The sequence below is a fragment of the Balaenoptera acutorostrata genome, chromosome 17 (genome assembly GCF_949987535.1).
Source record: "Balaenoptera acutorostrata chromosome 17, mBalAcu1.1, whole genome shotgun sequence".
NCBI lineage: Eukaryota > Metazoa > Chordata > Mammalia > Artiodactyla > Balaenopteridae > Balaenoptera > Balaenoptera acutorostrata.
The window spans coordinates 75,201,063-75,226,264 of NC_080080.1; the positions used below are offsets into that span (position 1 = coordinate 75,201,063).

Consider the following 25,202-nt stretch of genomic DNA (forward strand, 5'->3'; position numbering starts at 1 on the left):
TTCCTCTTTTTATAGTTTATTTTATCTTAGTCTCCTACAAACAAACAAGTAAGTGCTCAGGATCTACTCTTCTGGGAAAAGCTGCTCACTCTTATCTTCTGGCTGATCCATTTCAGGATCGACTCTAATCTGAATTGCATTCCTTCACTCTATTACTGAGGTCTTGAATAACTTCCAAATTCCCAAATTAAAGGCAAATTTCCTATATACATCCTACTTGCCCTCTGAGGAGAAGTGAATGTTGCACACCACACCACTTCCTACTCACCTTCAGGCCCGTAACCTCACACTAGACCGAATCTGCTTACTTGGTAGCATCCTGCACTTACAAAACACAAAGGCAGTCATCATTTATTCATTCATTCACTTACTCAAAAAGTCTTTATCGAATGCTAACTGTGCACCTGGAAAACTGATACGCTTCCTTCCTTACAATCTAGCTCAGGGAGAGAAATGTAACAGAACGAGTGCGCAAATAATCTATATGAACCGTAATTTGAAATAATTATAATGACTGCCATTTGAAAGAAGAAAACAAAGTTCTATGAGGAAGAGTAACAAAAGAGGCTGAAGGGCTGCAGAAGGTCTTTCTTAAGTGACGCAAACTAAACTGTTCAATGTCTTCTAGATTATCCGCTCAATGAGAGAAGGACAACGAATACCTTATCACTTGCTGCCTGTCTTAAGGCAGAGATAAGTCACTTAATAATTTTGCTGAATGACTGGCCCTAGTGTCAAATGCTATAATGATTGTCAAAATGCCCAGTAACAAATCAAATACATGGTCTACTCTCTGTGTGTGTGTGTGTGTGTGTGTGTGTGTGTGTATGGTTGTGTTTTAGGAACTATTTTATTTGTTCAAAGTTTTTTGAATGTTTTAAGATTCTAGTTAACTGAAAATAAATTGGAATTTCACAACATTTGACCTTGGTTTTCTTTTTCTTTTATCCACAATTTCTCTTTTACATTACAAAAGGCACAAACTCATTAGATTTTTAACACCTTTGAATAACCTTTCAGATCTAGGAGAGAAAGAAAAGAAATTTTTTTTTTTTTTAGTTCTTTGTGTGTTTTTAAAAATTTTATATTAGAGTAGAGCCAATTAACAATGTTGTGATAGTTTCAGGTACACAGCAAAGGGACTGGGCCGTACATATACATGTATCCACTCTCCCCCAAACTCCCCTCCCATCCAGGCTGCCACATAACATTGAGCAGTGTTCCCTGTGCTCTACAGCAGGTCCTTGTTGGGTATCCGTTTTAAATATAGCCGTGCGTACATGCCAATCCCAAACTCCCAAACTATCCCTTCCCCCCATCTTTCCCCGTTGGTAACCATAAGTTCATTCTCTAAGTCTGAGTCTGTTTCTGTTCTGTAAATAAGTTCAGTTGTAACAGGAAATTATTATTTTTTAAGTGTTAAAGTACAAAATAGGTGAACAACTGAGATGTGAATCTTCAGTTCTGTTTTTTAAAAAGAGGTTTTATTTCTAAAAGCACTTTTAGGTTCATAGCAAAATTGAGCAGGAAGTACAGCAAGTTCTCATATACTCCCTGCCCCAGGGAAGCACAGCCTCCTTCCCTATCAACATCCTGCACCACAGCGGTAACACTGGTTACAACCGATGAATGTACACTGACACGTCATCACTTAAAGCCCTCAGTTTACATCTGGGTTCATTTTCGGTGCCGTCCATTCCATGGATTTTGACAAATGTATAATGTACCCACCATTACGGTATCATACAGAATAGTTTCACTGCCCTAAAAATCCCCTATGCTCTGCCTATCAGTCCCTCCCTCACTCCTAGCCCACTAATCTTTTTACTGTCTCCATAGTCCTGCCTTTTTCTGATTGTCATATAGCTGGAATCACACAGTATTTTAGCTTTTTCAGATTGGCTTCTTTCACTTAGCAATATGCATTTAAGATTCCTCTGTCTCTTTTCTTCATTTCTATTTTTAACATTCGAAATTTCCCCATATGGTATAGAAAAAAATTATAATTAGAAATCACAAACTTTATTACTGAGGGACCTAAAGAATCATCTCACAGTCTGGTAATCATTTAAGTGATACAAGAGCCTGAAACCCTTTTCTTACCTCACAACAGAGTATGGATTGCTCTAGCAATAACAATACCACTTACTCTGACCAAATACTGACTTCACTTTCAAGACACCATATTCTTTCTTCAGGTAATCAAAGTATCCTTCAATGCAGAGAACATATCCAAGTGCCACTATGGTGTTTCCCAAGTCTCCTTAATCACCTATCTGTAGATCATTTGTCAGGATCGGCTAAATTTACAGGTAGCTCATCTTATTCAATATATGTTGACTTCTACTATTTTAATTCTGGATAAAATACTTGGGGTTTCTGGCTCACAATCACCAACACTTTTCCAGATTGCCAAATTGAATTAGCTAGTCTTTTTCTCAGTCCTCAATTTATCTGATCCAGAAACAGGATCTGTTTATGCCCATAGAATATTTCCATATAGTTTATCTGCCTACAACCTCCTTGAAAATGATCGTTTCTGGCTTTATCAGGCTATAATCACCTCCTTGGTCCCTTAATTCTGTGACAACTGCTCTTCTTCTTCCATGCAAGCCTTAAATAGTGGAGGTTTCACCACCATCTCATATTTGGTTATCTTTTCTCTTTAGCTGAGAGAACTAATCCAGTTCTATAGCCCCAGCCTACACCTGTAAATTAGTCAGTGATTACCAAATCCATCTCTCCAGCCACCATCTTAATTAATTTCACTTTTATTATATCCAACTGCCTACTGAACATGTCCACTTTAATTCCTTCAGGGCTGAAACTCAAACTTCCAAAACCTAATCCATTCCTTTTCACTTTCCTGCCTACCATCCTTCCAACAATTCAGAACAAACTCAGCATCTCCTTCAGTATTTCCTTATCTCTGGAGTTGGTTCCCAGTGCATCACACCAACAAGAATATCACAGGCATCCTTAATTCCTCTTCCTCCTTTATCATCTACAGCTACAGCTAATGGCTCAGCAATCTCATCAATTCTCTCAGAACCATCGTGGATTCCATGCTCTCCCCTCCTCTTAATCCTCAGTGCTCTAGTTCTGGTCCTAGACATGATCTTTCTGCCTTTAGCCTTTGCCCTTTCTCCAACCTACTTGTATAAACCTCTGTGAAATTTTTGCTAAAATGCACATGATTAACCCGCTGTCATGGAATACTGCTTAAAATATAAAATTCAAGCCCTTCAAAACAGTAAACAAGGTTCTTTGCATTTAGGCTGAAAAACTGTTATTCCAATAGATCATATTATCATACTACAGTCTAGAGACCCTAGATTTAAGCATAACACACCATCTCCTGTCCTCTGAAATGACACCATGTTCTTCCCCGGTATCTCTTACCAAGGAACACTTCACTCCTTGGCAACTCTAAACTCATGCTTAGAGATTCCAGCTTAGGGAGTCCTATGCCTTCTTCACTAAAGCGTTCCTGTTCCAAAGATTCTACCAATCCTCAGGCAGAACTAATGGTACATTGGATTTCCGTAATATTTCATTTATGCCTCAAAACCCTGGTCAGAATCCCAGGTCTGTCACTTACTAGCTGTAACATGGGGCAAGTACTTGACCTTTCTGAGCTTCAAAATCCTATCTATAAAATGGGGGAAACTCCTACACTTTGGTGAACTGTTGTAAGAATCAAATGAAATAAATAAATGTAAAAGGGCCCCTCTACAGTGCTAGTTACCTGTGTCCAGTTCCTAAACATTCTTTGAGCTGTTTATTTAGGACATGTGCCTTTTTCTATATGCATGATATACTTCAATAAAAATAACAACATTATGGTCTTTCTGATGCATCAGCTTGCCTAGAGCCCTCTCCAGTTACTCAAAGACTCATCTGGGTGTTGCTGTGAAGGCATTTGGTAGACATAATTAAAGTCCATAATCAGTTGTGTCTGGTATAAGATAGAGGTCCAGTTGTATTCTTTTGCATGTGGCTGTCCAGTCTTCCCAACATCATTTAATGAAGAGACTGTCCTTTCCCCCACTGTGTATTTTTGGCTCCTCTGTCATAAATTAATCGACCATATATGTGTGGGTTTATTTCTGGTTTCTCTATTCTGTTCCATTGATCTATGTGTGTTTCTAGACTAACACCATACTGTTTTGGTTACAATACCTTTCTAATATAGTTTGAAATCAAGGAGCGTGTGGTGCCTCCAGCTTTGTCCTTCTTTCTCAAGACTGCTTTAGGCACTTGACCACTCTTTAATTAATACAAATTACTGCACCTAATAATGCCGCTGTTAGAGTTCCTACCATGAAGTCACCTTACCTTCTTCCTTTACTCAGGGTCCAACACACTGTCCTCAGCAGGACTCAGTGTTGTGGTGAGAACTGACTATCTGACTACCACATCAATGCCACATGATTACAAGTAACACTCATTAAAAACGCAGATTCGTAAAATCCCACCCCACAGATTGATTCAGTTAAGTCTTTGGTTAGGCCGAAGAATCTAATAAACCTCCCAGTGATTTTTTTTTTAGGAAACGCGTCCTTCTCCACAGGAACACTGGCATAAGTGCTAGGTATTCTACTGAAGTTTATTTTCCTAGTCCTAAACCGATTTCCACCAACTTCAAGATAATTTAAAAAAACTGATGATGGCTCCATTTTTAAAATAGCAAGACAAATAGCTTTAATTTAAAAGATGTGGAAAAAGCAAAAATATAAAAGACCAATTCCTAACTACCGAAGTTTTGTCCAACTGTCATCCTGAAATCATGGCTGCATACTGTCATCTACTATACCGGGTTCTCAAAAAACAAAATGTAACGAACCACGAATGAATGACCTATCCTCATAACTGAAAGTAATCCAATGAAGAGTAATATGTTTTAAAATCATACCAAAGAATGGACAGACCTCAAATACAGATCATACAGAGATATGGCGAATTGGTTTAAATGTTAGTAGCTTATTTTGCAAACACAGAAAACTGTATCCTTTGTGCTAACACTCCAAATCGAAAAACCGGTGAAACATGAAAAAATAGTAAAGTCTGCTGCTCTTTTTAAACAGAAAATTAATAAACTCAGCATAGACATTAGAAAGAATACAAGCTTTACAGTTGTAACACCAGTATTCAAATCCACCTGTATTATTTCATAACTTGTGACCTCAGACAAATTAGTTACAGAAACTAAGCTCCATTTCCACATCTGTAAAATAGAAAAAAGAAAACATGGCATTCCTACTTCAAAGGAATATCATAAGGCTCAAATGCAAAAATTTTGAATTTTGCAAATTCAGAAGTTTCAATAAAAATGTTAGAGGATTCTTCAGGATGAATACAGCTGAGGAGCAAAATCTCCAACCAAACTCATCTGACCTTGAGTTCAAATTTTTAGATATATATTTTCTAAAATTAACTGAAGAATATAGTCACAATCTATAATTTTCTTTTAAATAAAATGACTTCAGAGTTGTTTTCATGCTGCTGGTTTTCCAAACATCATCCCCCTCACATGTACGATAGCAATCCTCTCAATTACTGCAACTAGATACTGATCTGGTGGCTTACTGTAGTGAGTTAGAATGGCTCCCAAAGAGATATGTCCAAGCCCCAACCTCCGGAACCTGTGAATGTGACTTTATTTGAAAAAAGGATCTTTGCAGATATAATTAAGGATTTTGAGATGAGATCAGCCTGGATTCAGGTTGGGCCTAATTCCAATGACAGATGGATATGCAGGAGAGGCCATATGAAGACAAGAGGCAGAGACTGGAGTTATGCTACCACAGCCAAGGAACACCGAGAGCCACCAGAAGCTGGAAGCAGCAGGAAGGCTTTTCCCTGGAGCCTTCAGAGGGAGCATGGCCCTGCCTATCCCTGGATTTCAGACTGCTGGCCTCCAGAACTGTGAGAGAAACAGGCTTTTATTGTTTTAAGTCCTGAAACAACTTTCTGATAATTTGTTAAGCTGCGCTAGAAAACCAATGCACTTATCAAGAGTAATCTTGCCTTCCTCTTTCTCCTTAGATTTTTACATTGCTCGTCTCCCAGTCTTGTTGACTCCATCTCTAATAATTCCTACTGTAATCAATAAAGAGACTCAAACACCAGAAATATTAAGAGTGAGTAATAAGGGAAAAAGGAAGCAAGGAATACAGAGCATTTATTTGAAAAATCTCTCAGTGAAGGCTAGGAGGGTAGGAAAGAGATAGTCACTCAAAAAATATTTATTAAGTACTCACTATATTCCAGGCACTGAGCTTAGTAATAAAGAAATTAAAGAAAGTTCTCAAGAGGACGTAGCTTTAAGAATGTAAGACATCTTTTCCTCAAAAGTGGAAGGTATAGAAACAAATACTCAGACAAGGCTGAAAGACTTGCTAAAGAATCAATAAAATGAAAAGGAAAAAGGAAGACGTGGAGAACTAGCCCTCCTTCCCTTGATGCAAATCATCTACTGTTGGGGCTTCCCTGGTGGCGCAGTGGTTGAGAATCTGCCTGCTAATGCAGGGGACACAGGTTCGAGCCCTGGTCTGGGAAGATCCCACATGCCGCGGAGCAACTAGGACCGTGAGCCACAACTGCTGAGCCTGCGCGTCTGGAGCCTGTGTTCCGCAACAAGAGAGGCCGCGACAGTGAGAGGCCAGCGCACCGCGATGAAGAGTGGCCCCCACTTGCCACAACTGGAGAAAGCCCTCGCACAGAAACGAAGACCCAACACAGCCAGAAATAAAATAAATAAATAAATTAAAAAAAATTCAAATCATCTACCGCTTTTATCTTCGTTTTACAATATTAAAGTACCCCAAGTACTAAAACACTTTTTCTGAGATGAGACCAAAACCATGAAAATGAGTAAAGCAGACAACCTCAGCTGAAAGTCTCTGATTCCTTAGGCTAGTACTCCTTATACATCAGGCCTCTGCACATATTTATTTAGCATACTTTAAGAGCTCTTTCTCCAATACTCAGTGACTTTTTGTCCACTTAGCTAACAGCTACTTATTTCTAAAACTCAACTCAAATGCTGTAGCCTCTAGGAAGCTTCCACAGTGCACGCCTACCTTCACAAAGTGAGTTAGGTATTCTTCTGACTCTTAAATATGGAGACTTCCTGGCTGTGTGTGTATATAACATAATCAACGTAATTGTCTGGCTTCCGGGAAGAATGCAATATCCTCTGCTGTAAGTGCAAGAGGAAGGAACACTGCCAGGTCTCTGTGATCTCCCTCCCCCTGCGTGTGGCATGGGCCCCAGCAACCACATCCAGACCTGAGCTCAGACCAACAGATGAAGAAGGCAGGCCTCACTGAAGGGTAAACACAGGCGTGGAAGAGCTCCAACCACTCTCTTTACTCAGCCACTATGGGGACTGCAGAAGCCTTAACCTGGCAGTTTCTTTCTCACCCTGCATTCTCTATGAAACCTCCTCCCCAGTTTGGATTTTTTCCTCCTTAGGTTCTACCTCTGTTTTCTGTCCCAGGATCCCATCCAGGACACCACATTACAATTGGTTGTCGTGTCTCCTCAGGCTCCTCTTGGCTGTGATAGTGTCTCAGACTTTCCTTGCTTTTGATGACCTGGACAAAAGTCTTGAGGAGTACTGGTCAGGTATACTGCAGAATGTGCCTCAGCTGGGATTTGTCTGATTTTTCTTCCCTGCGACTGACTAGAATACGGGTGTTTGGGAGCAGACGACAGAGATAGAGTATGATTTTCATCAAAAGGGTACATACTATCAACATGACTGATGATTGCTGATGGTAACTTTGGTCACCTGGCTGAGGCAGTTTGCCAAGTTTCTCCACTGTGAAGTAATCCTTTTGCCCTCCCCTTTTCCTACTAGACCCTTTGGAAGGAAGTCACTGGGTAGCCTGATCCTCTAGGCTATCAAAGTTTTAACCTCTGTATTCTCTGTATGCCTGGTTTCTCTTTGTATGATGTCATATTTCACCTCCCCCGACATCCAGTCTTCTGCCCTTCTATAATGTTTTTAACAGTATCATGTGTTTTCGTTACTTTTATATTAAAAAATATATGAAAAAGAGCTCACATTTGGAGTATGTACTCCTCTGAGATGGAAAAGTGCCTGAAAATGTTTTAATTTTTTCACTCCCTACAACATCCTCCCCTAAATCCTGTTAATTCCAACTGTCACCAGTATCCTCCTCTTCATTTTCACTACCATTGTCTTAAATAAGGCCTTCATTACTTCCTACCTGGACCACTGTAGTAACCATCCAGCTACACCCCATCTTTCTAATCTGTCCTACATATGACTGCACCACAGACGGATGAGAAAAGATAGAAGGATTACATTTAACATCTAGTATGTCTCTGCCGCTGTATTACAACATGAATATTTATAGACATATACATACACATGTGTATGTGTGTGTGTATATACACATTTAATTTCTAATTTAGTCGTAACTCTAGTCCTGTACTCTTTCCTTTAAAAATTTCAGTATTTTCTACTGTCTACAGAATAAAGTTCAAACTCTACCTTAACCTGTCACAACCTAGTACCTACCTAAGTCCAACATGTCTAATGAACTTATCTTTCCTTATTTCCACTAACTGTCTGACACAGGGTCTATACTACGGTTAAGCTGAATGGTTTACAATGAGGAAAGTACAAGGTATGGCACTTAGCAGATGTGTAATAAACAACAACTACCTTTCTGGTTTTTTCCTAGCTTTACATTTTGATTATTTAACATTTTTAATTGTCTAAACCCTACTCATTTTTCAAGAACCAGCTCAAATGCCATCTTACCCTAAGTTTTCCGAGGAGGAAGGCACTCTGGACCCTATGAAGTTCCAAGCTTTCTCCAGGACCTCAATCAGAGCCCTTATGACATTCTACCAGCACTGCTAGACTAAAAACCCCTCAAGGGCAGGGACACACTTGATTCACTTTTTAAATTCTTCTTAGAACTGTATTTTACATTTGGTAAACTTTTACTGTTGCAGCCTCCTGCACTGCAACACACACCACCAGTTTAAGAGATAAATACTGGACTACGTTTGGATCCTGTGTGTGATGCTGGTAGAAAAAGTTGTTTCAGGTCTCTAGGCCTTGTTTGCTTATTTGTATAATGGTGATCATACCATTCACCTTATTCAGAAGGCTACTGTGAGGAATAAAAGAAACAGCATGCAGAGAATAAAAGGTAACACGTCTGTGCTTCTTCTTCCTTTCCCAGTACGCAGAGGCAGACCAACACATCATCCCATGCTACAGCACAGTACTCTACACGTACGTTATTAAGCACTTCTCACATTAAACTTTTATTATCAGTTCACACATCTACCTGCCTCCCTTGGGGGCGGAAAATCACTTTGCTCTGTGGCCTGGCTTAGAAAGCAGATGCTCAGTGAGTGAAGAGAATGTGTATCGCATGCTCGCTGAAAAGATCACAAAATGACACACTTGCCTTTTCTACTTAATGACAAACTTAGTCTACATTTTAAAAAGTCAATTTCTCAAAAAAATTTTTATTCCCAATAGTGGCTTTTTCAGATAGAAAAATGATGCTAGAGAATGAAAACGTGACTGCATGAAATTAAGAACTGCATCGCTAATAGTATCTGCCCTTAATTTAAGTGTAATTTCCCTTTGGAAACATCAGGTCTCTAGCAAGTGCACTGGTGTGCCCGTTATCAGTCAAGGGCCTCCTGCTCCAGACCCTCTCTGGCCTGCTGGAGAGACGAGGACGTCTCTCCCTTGACAGCTGGCATGACAGGAAGTGCCATCGGCAGAAAGTAGCACTCCAGCTCTCTGTGGCCACTGGCCCCCAGCGCCCCTTCAGGCTGCTTCTCAGGGGCTCCCAGGCGCAGCCCCGCCCCACAGAAGGCTTCCCACAGCTTCCCAACCCATCACGGCCCTTCAAGTGCAATTCTCGGCCACCAGGTGGGCCTCAGCTGCAAGCCTCCAGAGAGGTCTGGATGCCAGATTTGTTTGTTCCTTCCTTCCTTGCTCCGCCTCAGTCTTAGGGGTAGTGGCTGTGCCCGCTACCTGCTGTTGCTGTATTCTTAGAGTTCTCTTACTCTAATCCCACGTTAGAGTCAGTGCTTCCTTACACCAGACCTTCCCTGTTCAGACTCCTGTGTGGTTTCTGTCTCCTAGCTGGACTCTGACTGACAGAACTCATAAGGTTAGAATACATGCTTCATTAAAATAAAACAAATTCAACTTGGTTAAGTCAAGGATTTTTTAAAACATAAGCCGAGTTTAGATATCCTTAGGAAAGACCTAGTTTGTGCAATATTTTCACAAAAACAAAGCTAGGTGCAATTTACATTTTAAAAAAATTGAAAAATAAAATGGAGCATTTGCTAATTTACATAGAGAATAAACGACAGAATATTAAATTTAATAGCAAGTAAGACAGCAGAATGTGGTTAAAAATAGCATCTCTTTCCTTTTTTCCTCCCACTCTTGGGACTTTCCTGAACTAGTTTGTTTTAATGGTGGAAAATGGCTTAGAGTGAGAAGAATCAGAACGAAGAAAACTGAAGTATAACTACCTCTCAGAATCTCAGAATGTCTCAGTATGCTGGAACCAAACAGGTCCTCTGTGCAGTGTTTTCTAAACAGTAGGCTCTAACCAGTTAGGTCATGAAATCAATTTACTGGATTACAACTAGCATTAAAAAAATGAACTAGAACAAACGAGCAAATATTAGACTGTATGTACTAAATAAAGTTAGGATGAGTGCTGTTTGGAAACTATTGTTTTAGACATATATGTGCACTTACACACATATCTGAACCCTAGGTTGCAATGTAATATGTTATTGCAGCGTGTAAAAAACAAACTTGGAAATTATTCTCCAGCATCTCATCCAGTCACATATCCAATGAAAGAACCCATCCACAATATTTATGTTAGTAAACATGGCAAGACGAATCAGCCAAAGAATCTAGAATACTTCTATTCTCATTTGATGAACATTTACAAGAACAGGGATCAAGGGAAAAATATGACTCAATCATCAGTTGGCGAGATACGTTCGGTAGATTACTTCTTTCTGCCCGTGGACGCCGCCAAGTAAGCATCGTTGACGTCTCCCCCCCCTCCACTGCCGTCATGTCTAAGTCAGAGTCACCCAAAGAGCCCGAACAGCTGCGGAAGCTCTTCATCGGAGGTTTGAGCTTTGAAACAACCGATGAGAGTCTGAGGAGCCATTTTGAGCAGTGGGGAACGCTCACAGATTGTGTGGTAATGAGGGATCCAAACACCAAACGCTCCAGAGGCTTCGGGTTTGTCACATATGCCACTGTGGAGGAGGTGGATGCGGCCATGAATGCAAGGCCACACAAGGTGGATGGAAGAGTGGTGGAACCAAAGAGGGCCGTCTCAAGAGAAGATTCTCAAAGACCTGGTGCCCACTTAACTGTGAAGAAGATTTTTGTTGGTGGCATTAAAGAAGACACTGAGGAACATCATCTAAGAGATTATTTTGAACAGTATGGGAAAATTGAAGTGATTGAAATCATGACTGATCGAGGCAGTGGCAAAAAGAGAGGCTTTGCTTTTGTAACCTTTGATGACCATGACTCTGTAGACAAGATTGTCATTCAGAAGTACCACACTGTGAATGGCCACAACTGTGAAGTAAGGAAAGCCCTATCTAAGCAAGAGATGGCTAGTGCCTCATCCAGCCAAAGAGGTCGAGGTGGTTCTGGAAACTTTGGTGGTGGTCGTGGAGGTGGTTTTGGTGGGAATGACAACTTTGGTCGTGGAGGAAACTTCAGTGGTCGAGGTGGCTTTGGTGGCAGCCGCGGTGGTGGTGGATATGGTGGCAGTGGGGATGGCTATAACGGATTTGGTAATGATGGAAGCAATTTTGGAGGTGGTGGAAGCTACAATGATTTTGGCAGTTACAACAATCAATCTTCAAATTTTGGACCCATGAAAGGAGGAAACTTTGGAGGCAGAAGTTCTGGCCCCTATGGTGGTGGAGGCCAATACTTTGCCAAACCCCGAAACCAAGGTGGATATGGTGGTTCCAGCAGCAGCAGTAGCTATGGCAGTGGCAGAAGGTTTTGATTACTGCCAGGAAACAAAGCTTAGCAGGAGAGGAGAGCCAGAGAAGTGACAGGGAAGCTACAGGTTACAACAGATTCGTGAACTCAGCCAAGCACAGTGGTGGCAGGGCCTAGCTGCTACAAAGAAGACATGTTTTAGACAATACTCATGTGTATGGGCAAAAAAACTCGAGGACTGTATTTGTGACTAATTGTATAACAGGTTATTTTAGTTTCTGTTCTGTGGAAAGTGTAAAGCATTCCAACAAAGGGTTTTAATGTAGGTTTTTTTTTTTTTTTTTGCACCCATGCTGTTGATTGCTAAATGTAAGTCTGATCATGACGCTGAATAAATGTGTCTTTAAAAAAAAAAAAAACATCAGTTGGCAATTTAACATATAAATAAATAAATAAACATACCTTGCATACCGTGAGTCATCTACTAGGTGACAATTCTATTACATAAACCTCTTGGGCAAAAAGATCTTTCAAATAGGTAAAATTAGGATGACCCTGTATCCTGGTTTGCCAGGGACAGGCTTAGTTATTCCTGGTGTCCTGATACATTAGGGATCAGCTTGGACGATGAATTATATGGTTTCCCTAAAGCGCTGATTCTCAAAAGTTTGGTCCCCAGAACAGCAACATCAGCAATCTCTGGAAACTTGTTAGAATGCAAATCACCAGCCCCGCCCCAAACTTAGTGAGTCAGAAACTTTGGACTGGAGTCCTGAAAGCAGTGTTTTACCAAGCTCTCCAGGTGATTCTCATGCGCCCTAAAGTTTGAGAACCACGGGCCTAGATATAACCAATTAAAATGCTGGTTTCAGTGTCTCATCCTCTTTAGTTTTCCAGCTACACAACTAGTGTGACGCCATTACATGCTTGGTATAACAGAAAACAGTGAAGTATGTTTCACCTCGGTACAGGTTAAGTTCAAAACAGGGTTATCCTGGTTTCCACTTAGTATCTTTGGCAATTCCCCAGCTTAGAACAGCTAGACTACCTGATACCTGCCAAATACCCAAAGGACATGCTTCGCTATAGACGAGTAGTTTTTACTGCAGCTATGGAGTTCTACAATTGAGTTTATGCTAACATACTCTTGTCTTAATGTAAAATATATGCCTGACTTTTGACATTTTGAAGGTGAAAATAAGCTCCCTCTTCACACACAATCTTATCTGACCATAACAGTAAGCCTATGGCATCAGTAAAGCAGGAATGATAACTTTTTTTTTTTTTTTTTTTTGCCATGCCGTGTGGCTTGCAGGGTCTTAGTTCCCTGACCAGGGATTGAACCCAGGCTGCGGCAGTGAAAGAGCTGAGTCCTAACCACTGGACCACCAGGGAATTCCCGATAACCTCATTTTAAAGATGAAGAAACTGAGGCTTAAGTGGCATGCCTCAAGTTAACACAGTAAGAGGCAGAACTGAAAGTCAGAATCAGGTTTTTAAATTCCAAGCCATATTTTTCCACTATACTATCCAACCTCCTGAGTTTGTTCTTCTCAGATACATATTACAAGATATCTCACTTCCCATGTTATTAGCAGCAATACTAAGAGGAAGAAGGGAAATGTTCTATAAGCTAAATGACTCTGACAGGGCAGAAATTTAATGAAGGAAAAAGGTTTTAAAAAAAATGAATATACAACTTCCTCGATGTTGACTTTATCCCAAACAACAATGTTCCAGTGAATATATCAGGTATATTAACATACTTTAATCTGACCATTTTCCTATCCTTTCATAGGTAAAGATTCCAAATAAGAACTACAGCATCTCAGAAATAGATTTCAATGAAGTAGTTCAAAGAGGATACTTTTTCATGATGCTATGGGAAGGAAGAAGGTGTCTGCATGTAAATGTACAAAATAATTACTGTACAGTGAGTTTATTGTACATGATCTCTAAGTAGTACGTTACGATATAAATGGGTACCAAATTAGAGGCCGTAAGCAGAAAGATCTATTTCAAGCAGCTGCCAGATTAAACTAATAAGAAGTATGTGATAACAGTAACTAAATCAAGCTGCTAAACCCCCAAACATAGACTTGGTATAAGTCGACAAAGGTAATGTTGAGACTAGCCTGTTGAATTTAAGTACATGAAATATATACCGAGCTCAAAATTAAATATTCTTTCTAAATTCTTACTTTTAATGGAAGGTGATTTGTGACCTTCCATTGTGGTCACATGGGACCTAGGCTGAGCCAATCAGATGCTCCTGTTCAGAATTTGGAATCATGAAGGAATACTTCAATATCAGGGACCAACAAGCGAGAATCCACGGTGGCTACAGAGGAGGTGACAGACGACTGGCAATGCATCAGCATCTGCTTCAGCAGGAGTTTGGCTGTGCCTTGCCTTCCTTGGTTTTGTCATTTCCAAGCTTGATTATATTGCCTTCCTATTAACTCTATGGAGCGTCCAATCTTTACAATAAAATCCTCCTCTGCTGAAGTTAACCACTGTAGGTTTCTGCTGTTTGCTACCACAGACCAGGACTAACAGAATGAGGAACTGACTGAACTAGTAACGGTTCAGCTATGCAGGTTTTTTAAAACAATGAGACAGATTTCTATGTGATGATATGTGAAGACACCCAAGATTTACCCTGAGGTGAAAAAAATAAAGGTATAGAACAGCACAATTTGTATAATCATATTGGTGGGATTGGGACACACACACACGCAGGCTTAAAGATGTACAGAAAATTTCTAGAAGGATACACAAACCATTACTATACTATGTAAAATGGTGGAGTATTTAAATTTTCATTTTTTACCATAAGTATTCATCATTTTTACCATAATAAAAAATGTTTTTCAAAGAATCTATTTTAGCATCAAACACTACATGAGCAACACTTTGACTGGCCTCAGCCAGTGACCTCCACAGTGACGTGGCATCTCAATAACTAGCAAAACTTCTAGTGCGACCAGAAATAGTTACATGAAATATTGGTCTGCTAAGAAAATTAGCAGCCTGCACGTAAAAGAATGTGTTGTGAAATAGAAGATTTTGATTTCCTTTTTTAACTCCTAAAAGCCACTAAAGAATAAGTAATCAGCAGTTCTTTTAACAAAACTTACTCATGGCTAAGGCTCAAAATTCACATATTCACGCTCAAATACAGTATGATTTTTCCATTTCTCAGGTAAATTCTCCAAGAAAGGAAACTCTAAGCCAGAAAGGACGGGGGAAAAAAAGACCAAGAAAGAAAATAAGGTTAAATGGTGGAAAGACCTCAATAACTATTGTCAGAAACCTCCATGAAGGGTTGAAATTTATCCCATTTAGAGACGGGGAATAAGGCTTCTTCTGTGAAGCTGTCCAGAGGATACAAAACCGACTCTTGAAACTGCACCACACAACGCTCTTCACCGTATATGGTCCCAAGATTCCTTCAGTCTTCAGCCCCCAGAAACCCTGACAAAAACTCTACACGGCCACACTCCGGATCATGTTCCTGGTATAAAGTCATCTGCCCTTCTTGGCGAAATAACAGACTGAGGAGCTCAGCTCAATTCTCTGCTCTCCACACATAACAAATACAAAAATAGAGGCAAAAGTACAAACTGATTCTATGGGATTATTAGGTGCAGAATTTCTCAAACAAATGAGACCATGCCTGATCAAGTCACATCTGATCTATCGTTTGTAAAATGTGGCCAAGAGCTATTTAGGATTACTGTGAGAAACATATGAAAGCCATAGAACAGTATTCAGCATATAGTAGGTGCTCAATAAATGTTTACTAAAAATCTGAATCTGTCATGAGCCACTCACTCCAGTCAGAATGAATCTTCTCCATGCTCCTTTAGTACTCTCTGCACATACACATCTCTATTACATCATCTTATAATCTCTGTGGCAAATTGGTCTCCCCTCTAGGGTGGGGCAGTCTTGTTCACTTTTCTAACTCCAGCACAGGGAATGCTCACATAGTATCTTACATTTCTTTAAAAAGAGAAAAAACTTCAAATCCAATCCCCTACTGTTTGCATAAATACTATCTTCCAAGCCCTAATGTGTCAGTCAAACCTCTGCATGAACAGCCTCAGTAACAGACCAACTCACCACTTAACACACTCTTTCCATTTCACAGGCAGTCTTCTCTTCCTGGTCCTGGTTCTGGCCACGAAAAGCCACAAAGGGTAAGTTTAAGCCCTTTTTTATACAACAGTCACCTAAGTATTTGAAGGTCATTATTATATTCTCCTTTAAGTCTTTTTTTTTTTTTTTTTTGGTTAAAATGTTTCAGTTATTTCAACCATTTCTAAAATGTCATGGTTGACAGAGACCCTGACTGGTCTCTGAGCACAGACTCCAATGTGCAGATATCCCTCTGAAACAAGAGTTTCCATAAGCGAATTGCAGTTGAGTCCTGACAGAGTACAACCATTACCTGCCTTGTTTGTACATCACACTTCTACTAACCTAGAGTCACATTTATTCCTTCGTTGGCTTTATTACTCATCTGACTCATACTGAATCTAGTCATGTAAAACTTTTAAGGTTTTAGACATGCACTGCTATTTAACCAGGTGACCATCATGTATTTGTATGGTTGTTTTAAACGTAAATATAGGGCTTTCACTTCATTTTTATTAAATTCCATTTTGCTAAATTTAGCCAATCATTCTGCCTGTCAAGGTCATTTTGGATTCTGTCTGGTGTAACCCACACATCAGCTCTTTGAACCCAAGTGGACTTTATCCAAGTTGTTGCCAATATGAAACATAAAAATCCAGGACTGAGTATAGCAGCACGCTCCCGCCAGCTTGCCCACACGGGCAGTCCTTTATTCAACCAGTTAAAAATCCACTTAGCTGCAAAACCAGAAGAATTTCTTCACCCCATACCAAAGGTTATCCTGAAAAAGTGTAGCAAGTACCTTCCTTAAAGGATTGGTCAATCAACTCACCAGGCATACAACTACTACTGCTTTAACTTGTAACTAATAACTAATTTCCCTATTTATTAATCTTTGTATCAAGTAAAGCTTTGAGCATAAGTGATTTTGGACACATGTACTTTTACTTTGCCCTCTGAAATGGTTTAAACTGAAACAACAATACTTCATCCAAAGAGATAAGAAGATAACCTTTGATCAATAGATTCATTTATACTGAAGACTTCTGTACATCTACAGAACTGCCTCTTTCCAAAAGGGTTCAAAATTGAGAGAAACCATTCAAGAGGCATAGCAAGGTACCAAGAGTGAGTGTAGGAGGCCACTATGAGCCTTACCACCTCCTTCCTGAAGACCACTGAAAAAGAGCACCTCCTACCTGATATTCTTCTCAATCTCAAGTGGCTCATGAGGACATCTGAGTTTGGAAAAGACTTTTTCTTTTACGCAATCCAGAAAGAATTTCAGGATCAAAGAACTGCCGTTTTGCCTGTTAACATGTGCTCTTATTTCCTTCAACTCAAGTAACTACAGTTTGAGGTCAGCATGGTGAACAGCTTTTTCTATAGGCAAGACCTCCCCAACTAACTTAATTTTAGGATACTCAACAAATTAGAAAAATTATCTCTAAAATATTGCTATTAATGAAGCACTTTGCAGCTTAAAGGCATCTGTGCACAATGTTTATTTCAAACTCACAAAAATCCTGTGAAGTAGATAAGCCAGACATTACTACTAACTTTTTCTAGATGAGAAAACTGAAGTTGAAGACATCTGAACTTTACCAAGGGACAAGTAAGCAGAGGAGCTACCACGCTAATCAAGATATTCTAATTACAAATACCAGGCTCTCAGACAATTTTCAAGAGTGCTGTCTAAGCTAAATACCCAGAAAGGACTTAGAATAATATATTGTTTGCCTTCTAGATGCATAGTAGTTATTGCTAAAGGTGGACAAATGCTAAAGGGGGAGCCATCCATCAATGTTAATAATGCCGGAGGACGCAGAGCAAGCATAAAGGCACCACTTACACTGATTTATCAACTGTAAATAAATGAAGGGAAACAAATCACTGACACTTGAGTTTCAAAGACAGCTACAAAGTTAGGGGAAAAAAAACCAAAAACCAGTGCTAGAGCACTGGTGAACAACCCTGTAGAGTGTACTAGCTGGTACTGTACACATTTTACAAAGAGAAAACTCAGGAATTTAAATTAATTGTTCATTTGCACAAATGAGAGTATTGGCAGGTATCCTCTTTTCACATTGCCCTATAAGGAGTAGGTGACACTATACATGCTTGGGAAATCTGACCACCATACTGCTTCCTGTGTGGGACAAGTGCTGCCTCTCCCAAAAGCCCATGGCAAAGGGGCATGCCTGTGACCTATGCCCTGATTCCTGCGAATGGCTGAACCAGGCTGGTGCCTGATAGTAGATAAAAATTCAAATTCCCCGATGATTAAATTCTCCTAGTAAAAGACAGCCTCTCAGATTGAATTTTTAAAAAATATATCACTGGGCTATATAAAAAACAGGCTTAAAAAAACTGACATAGGGCTTCCCTGGTGGCGCAGTGGTTGAGAATCTGCCTGCCAATGCAGGGGACATGGGTTCGAGCCCTGGTCTGGGAGGATCCCACATGCCGCGGAGCAACTAAGTCCGTGTGCCACAACTACTGAGCCTGTGCGTCTGGAGCCTGTGCTCCGCAACAAGAGAGGCCGCGATAGTGAGAGGCCCGTGCACCGCGATGAAGAGTGGCCCCCGCTTGCCGCAACTAGAGAAAGCCCTTGCACAGAAACGAAGACCCAACACAGTCAAAAATAAATAAATAAATAAATAAATAAATAAAAAAGTAACTAGTATCACAAGCTTTAAAAAAAAATTACAAACCATATTCAGTTTAAAAAAAAATACAAACCATATTCAATCAGTTAAAAAAAAAAAAAAAAAGAATCCACCTGCCAATGCAAGGGACACGGGTTCAAGCCCTGGTCCAGGAAGATCCCACATGCCACGGAGCAACTAAGCCCGTGCGCCACAACTACTGAGCCTGCGAGCCACAACTACTGAGCCCGTGTGCCACAACTACTGAAGCTCGTGCGCCTAGAGCCCGTGCTCCACAATGAAAAGCCACCGCAACGAAGACGGCTCGCCGCAAACAGAGAAAAGCTCGTGCGCAGCAACGAAGACCCATGCAGCCAAAAATAAAATAAATAAAAATTAAAAAAAAAATACTTAAAAAAAAATTTTTTTTAAAGTGACATAGTAGGGCTGAAACAAAAATTAGAGTTGACTGATAACTACTCTGGAGAGTGATTCAGATTAGCTGGTAGAGCTGAAGAGGGGCACCCCTTCCACCCACAGTTCCACTTAAAGGTGTATCTCCAGAACTCAGCACATGTGCTCAAGGAGCAGGCATGAGAATAACCCACGCAGTGCTATCTTTTAGAATGCAACGGAATATAATGAAAACTAAACTGATCAAGCAATAAATATCAACAAAATAGAGCAAAATATATTAATATAGATAAAGCCCTGAAAATAATGTTGAACAAAACAGTTTCAGAGCAAGTACAGTACAACTCCATTATTATGAAGTTGAAAAAAATACAAAAAATACTGTGCATTGTTTATAGGTACATACATACATACATATGTAGTAATCATTTGGAAACTTTCATAGGAATAATAAACACCAAATTCAGGAGACTGGTTACCTCTAGGGACAAAGAGGTGAAGCGCATACAATGGGCTTCAACTGTATCTGTAATGTTTCTTAAACAAAACAAAACAAACAAAAAACCTCGTTCCAAAAGAAAATGGAGAGAGGATAAAATAAGTATACACTAGGCAACTATGAACAGTTAATATTTAAAATTAATATCAAATACTTGAATACTAAAAAGTATACTACCAAATACACAACATGTAAAAATTACAGGGGAACTTAAATAACAAAGGAATAATTAACTTTTCAGCAAGATATAAAGCCCATACACACCTTACAAATTAGCCCTCAAGTTCACTGGGGGTGGGGGGGTGGAATCAATTTGACAAAGCTACGAAACAAACAAAAAATCCCCCAAGCTCACCCAACTGTCTTAATAGGAGATATTTACATCTCGCCCCCAAATTCAAAAGACTATGAGGAAAACAGAAGGTGTGACACACACAACTAGCAGGACTGCTCTAATGGACAGGTGTGGAGCCCTGAACCCACCACACACCCAAGAACATATTTTTCCAGCACACATGCGACATCTACAAACAGTGACCAAGTACGTGGCTACAAAATTAGTCTCAAATACTGAAGAATCAATATACACAGTCTATATTACTTAAGTGAAATAAAGTCAGAAACTAATAATGAAAAAATAGTTTTTTTAAAAGAAGAGAGAAAAAGAAAAAATACGTTTAAAACAAAAAACACACTCTTAATTATCTTAAGGCTCAAAAGAGAAGCCATGAGAGGAAAACAAAGATTTCAGAGTGTCCAGTTCCCCAAGACTTGTTTACAGTTTTTCTTGGATTCCTCAGCACTCTTCAAATTCTTATCAAAACCTCTCTTCTTCAGCTAGCTGGAGTAGGCTTCTGTTCTTCTTAATCAAATGGGTCCTTCCTAGAACAAAATCAGTCCTTCTACATCATTAGTGGACTTGGATGGGCACATAGACTACATTAAGCAAAGCTGATAAAAATAGATGCTTAATAAAATGAATCTTGCCAAACAATTTTGAATCTTGTTAAAACAATGTTGATAAAGTAAGGAACCTTCCATAAAACATCTAGTGGCAAACAAATATGTTAAGTACAAAAACACATCAACATAGGCTAGGAAAGCAACAATTAGAGTCAAGGATGGCAGACTCTTTAACGTATCAGCTGGCCATAAATGAGCAAGCTAAGCAGGGAAGTGGAAAAAAAAAGAAAAAAATCACCACATTAGGACACATAGAGGGCGAAAGAAATTACTTTTGTTATGAACAGCATTAGTCAAACACTATGCAGCACTGGTCAAGTTTGGGTTAGTTTTTCAAATGTATATGGGGAAATTACTGAAACATTCAAAGAAGCAGAATAAAAAATGAGGATGAAATAATAACCATTTCTTGAGTCAGTGTTACACATATTATCTCATTTATTCATTCCATTTTATAGATGAGGACACCGAGACTCAGAAATTGAAGAGGTTGCCCAAGCTCACAGAGCTTGTGAGGAGCAGAGAATAGACTTTATTCTTGTTTTACATAGAACAGTTCTGCCCTGTTTTGCAGAGTGGAGGTGGCTTCTGTTTTAGTAAAGGGAATTGAGGGACTGTGTACTCTCACATCAACTCAACAGACCAAGCAGCTGGTAAGCCAACACAAGAGCCGTGACATGGAATTTGTGGGAATCAAGAAATGCATCTGATACGGGAGAGAGAGCATGGACTCTGGAGTCAGAAAGACCTGGGTTCAAATTCCAGCTTGGCCACTTAATGGCTGTGAGATAGGACAGTTAGTCTCCCTTTCCTCCCCTGTAAAATGGAGGCTTCCTCACGGATATTACTGTTCAGATTCAATGAGTTATACCACTAGAAAAGGCCCTATGTGTATAAATAAACTACTTGTATATTCACATTTTTCACTACTTTACGCTGTATTCTTTTTAAGAAGAATCAGAAGAAAATGCCTTTCAAGACTCAATTAAGGAATAAGTATATGAATGCACGTACTTTTAAGAATGGACACTATAATTAAGGTAAATGAAAACAGGGTTCTCTGAACAGCTTAGTACTAAGTACAGTGCCCACTTCAAAAAGGTATACACAACATGGATATTTACTGTTTCTACCCACTGCTCCTCCTTAGCCTGCTGTGGTAGGCAGAAAAATGCACCCCCACCCCCCCCACCCCCCCCCCACCGAAGACGTACACACCCTAATCCCCGGAACCTGTGAATATGCTACCCTACATGGCAAGAGGGACCTTGCAGATTAAGATTACAGATCTCGAGATGGGAGATTATCCTGGATTATCCAGGTAAACCCAATCTAATTATATGAGTCTTTAAAAGCAGAAAACCCTTCCCAGCTTCAATCAGATATGGGATGACTCAAGAAGAGTCAGAAAGATGTGACATAGGACTTCCCTGGCGGCGCAGTGGTTAAGAATCCGCCTGCCAATGCAGGGGACACGGGTTCAAGCCCTGGTCCGGGAAGATCCCACATGCCGCGGAGCAACTAAGCCCGCGTGCCACAACTACTGAGCCTGCGCTCTAGAGCCCGTGAGCCACAACTACTGAGCCCGCGTGTCACAAATACTGAAGCCCGTGCGCCTAGAGCCCGTGCTCCACAACAAGAGAAGCCACCGCGATGAGAAACCCGCACACTGCAACGAAGAGTATCCCCGGCTCGCCACAACTAGAGAAAGCCTGCGCGCAGCAACGATGACCCAATGCAGCCAAAAAAAAAAAAAAAAAAGAAAAGATGTGACACATAAAAGGACTTGATCCACTGTTGCTCGCTTTGAAGATGAAGCAAGGGGGTCATGGGCCAAATCATGTGACGATGTGGGTAGACGCTGGAAGCCGGGAAGAGATGACAGCCAGCAAGAAAACGGAGATCTCGGCATGGAACTCTATCCTACCAACACCCTGAATGAGCAAGGACCCTCCAGAAGGGTACCCAGCCCTGCCAAAACCTCGATGTTAGCCCAGTGCGACACACCTCAGACTACTGATATGTACATGAACTTATGTGGAGCTTCAGAACTCTAAGATAATAAATTTGCATTGTTTGAGCTGCTAAGAATATGGTGGTTTGTTACATTAGCAACATGAAACTAATACGCTCTTGCTTGAATTAAAAAAAACTGTAAACAATTTTTATGTAAGTGCCCTTAAATCCTTTCTGAAACAAGGACAAATAAATTGGCCAATGCATGTAGCCTAATCAGAAGAGGCTACCGAGCACACATTCATCGTTTTCTGAGGCACTAACTCTGTGCCAGGCACAGTCTTGCCTTCAAGAACTTCACTCAGCATCATCCATCAATATTCATTTTCTGCCTCAGATTTGACCAGAAACACAATTAACTGTCAGCTACCCCTGAAAAATGGCAACATTTTCAAGAGAGAACTGGAGAAACTTAGAGTTACATCATAGCTATGAAAAGCAGAAGAGGTGGGGAGAGGGAAGAAATAGTTTGCCCCAAAGGACATAGCTCAGTTTCTTCATCTATGAAGTGGTAACCTCACACATACCAGTTGAAGGACTAAAAGATAAAAAGCTTTTGATATTGTGTATGAACTATAAAAAGTGTGGAGAATCCCTCATAAGAATCTACTAGGTAGACAGAGTGCCAAAAACTAACGTAATGGAGAATTCCATATAAATTCACCCTGGATATGACTTAGGGATTACTTCAACAGAATCCCAGAAAGCAGAAAATCTGACAGTAGAAAAGAATCAATTTTAGAAAAACAGGCAAAAAGGCTCATAATTGACAAGGAGAGGAAAGTCACAGTACCACTACAAACAATGCTTTTAAAAAACAAATGTCCAGGACTCACTGCAGATCTACTAAAGCAGCATCTCCAAGGACGAGACCCAAGTCGTTTGAGTTGAGAAACACCACAGGAATGAAAGGGGGTGTCTACGGGTGTATGATAGCAGAGGGAATCTAGCATCTTTTTGCCAGGTGTCCTTTACTTACAAGTGAAGAATAACAGCTAGAATGTGGAGTATTTTAAAACCAGCAAATAAACAAGGCTGATGAAATCAAATGGGAAAGTTTCACAGAAAACAAAGTCAGAAAGAGGGACAAGGGCGATCAGTATGTGGTTGCATCTTTTGTGGCAAAGGACACAGACTCCCAGACTGAGGATGAGCAGAGAATAACAAAATGGAGCAAGCACAGCTGGGCCAGAGTGAGAGGGAAAAACAGCTAAGCTGGCAAAATCAGGATCTGCTCAAGTGAAACAGCAAAATTACTGGCTACCACAAGAGGAGGAGAGCTGTCGAGATGACATGGGGGAGGGGGAGCAGTGGGGGGATAAAGGAGAAAATTAATTTCAGGTTGGCGCAGGAGCAGGAATGGAGCGGGGGCACAAAGGACAAGAGCACTAGCTAGAAGAGCAAGGGCCATGACTGGAGATGAGGAGGCAGGTTCACCAGGAGAGAAGAGGGGAAAAAGGAACGAGAACAATAGGGCCACGGCCTCTGCGGTTCACTAGAAAGTCTCAGGAGCAATATAAGTATTAGGGGCAGCAAGCAGGAAATAAACTGGCTAGGAGAGAAAGAAAAAGAGAAAGGGCAGTCAAAACTCCTGAAAGACTACCAACAACATGCATAAAGCAAAAACTTCAAGGAAATTCTAGATGATGTTAAAATGTATGTTTCAGGCACATTTTAGCTCTCTCATTTAATAAAACAACTAAACACATCTAAAAACAGGCAAAACTAAACAATATAGTTTAGGGATGTGTAAGTGATACAACTGTGAAGAAAAGCGAGGGAAGGATTAATACAGAATTCAGGCTAGTGGAAGCCTGGCGGAGAGGTATACGATGAGGCTCTGTATCTCTCTGGAATGGGTGTTTGGTTCAATACTACTCTTTAAAGTGTGTAAACATATAACATGCATATGTTTTTATATGCATGATATATTTCATAATTTTAAAAAAACTTTAATGGAATTTTTCTACCTCCCAATTTCCCAGTTTGTTTTCCTACTGTTTGTTTTCCAAAATAATCTAACAAACTTGCTCATACAATTTTATAAAATGATTGGTGTTTCTGGCCTCCGGTTTTGTAACAAGAAGCTGTACCTCAGGTCTAGTGAATCAAAATCGCTGGGGGTTGGGCCACTGAATCCTTAAAAAAAAAGAAAGAAACCAACACCCTAGGTGACTCACAAGAATCTAAAGAAACTCAAGTTTGAGTCTCCCACAGGAAGAGGTCTTCTTTCTGTTACAGCCCTAAAGCTCTGGAGAATCAAATGCCATTCCTTCCCCAAGATCTCTGGGATTTTGCTCCTGCCCTCTCTCTAGTATTTTCAAACTTTCAACCTCAAGTCTCCCCTATCCTAATACACACACACACACATCAGCCAACTTGATCCTGCAGCCAACTCTAAACTCACTCTTTCCTTCTCTTTCACACTCAAAGTTTTCTAAAATGGCCCACAGTATGGCTCTGTTTTTAACTTCCCAATACCACTCTCTCTTTTAAAACCATC

At 40.2% G+C, this 25,202-nt stretch overlaps 2 protein-coding genes across 5 annotated transcripts in view; one reads left to right on the forward strand and one right to left on the reverse strand.

Annotated features, from left to right (window-relative positions):
- The window catches only part of RAB2A (RAB2A, member RAS oncogene family), a 77,140-nt gene that overhangs the window by 47,699 nt on the left and 4,239 nt on the right, over positions 1-25,202 (reverse strand). The window lies entirely within an intron of this gene.
- Positions 11,077-12,381, forward strand: LOC103019337 (heterogeneous nuclear ribonucleoprotein A1). Its single transcript, XM_007168571.3, is given in 2 exon segments — positions 11,077-12,059; positions 12,062-12,381. Coding segments are annotated over 2 exon segments (1,074 nt in total). The 5' UTR covers positions 11,077-11,117; the 3' UTR covers positions 12,194-12,381.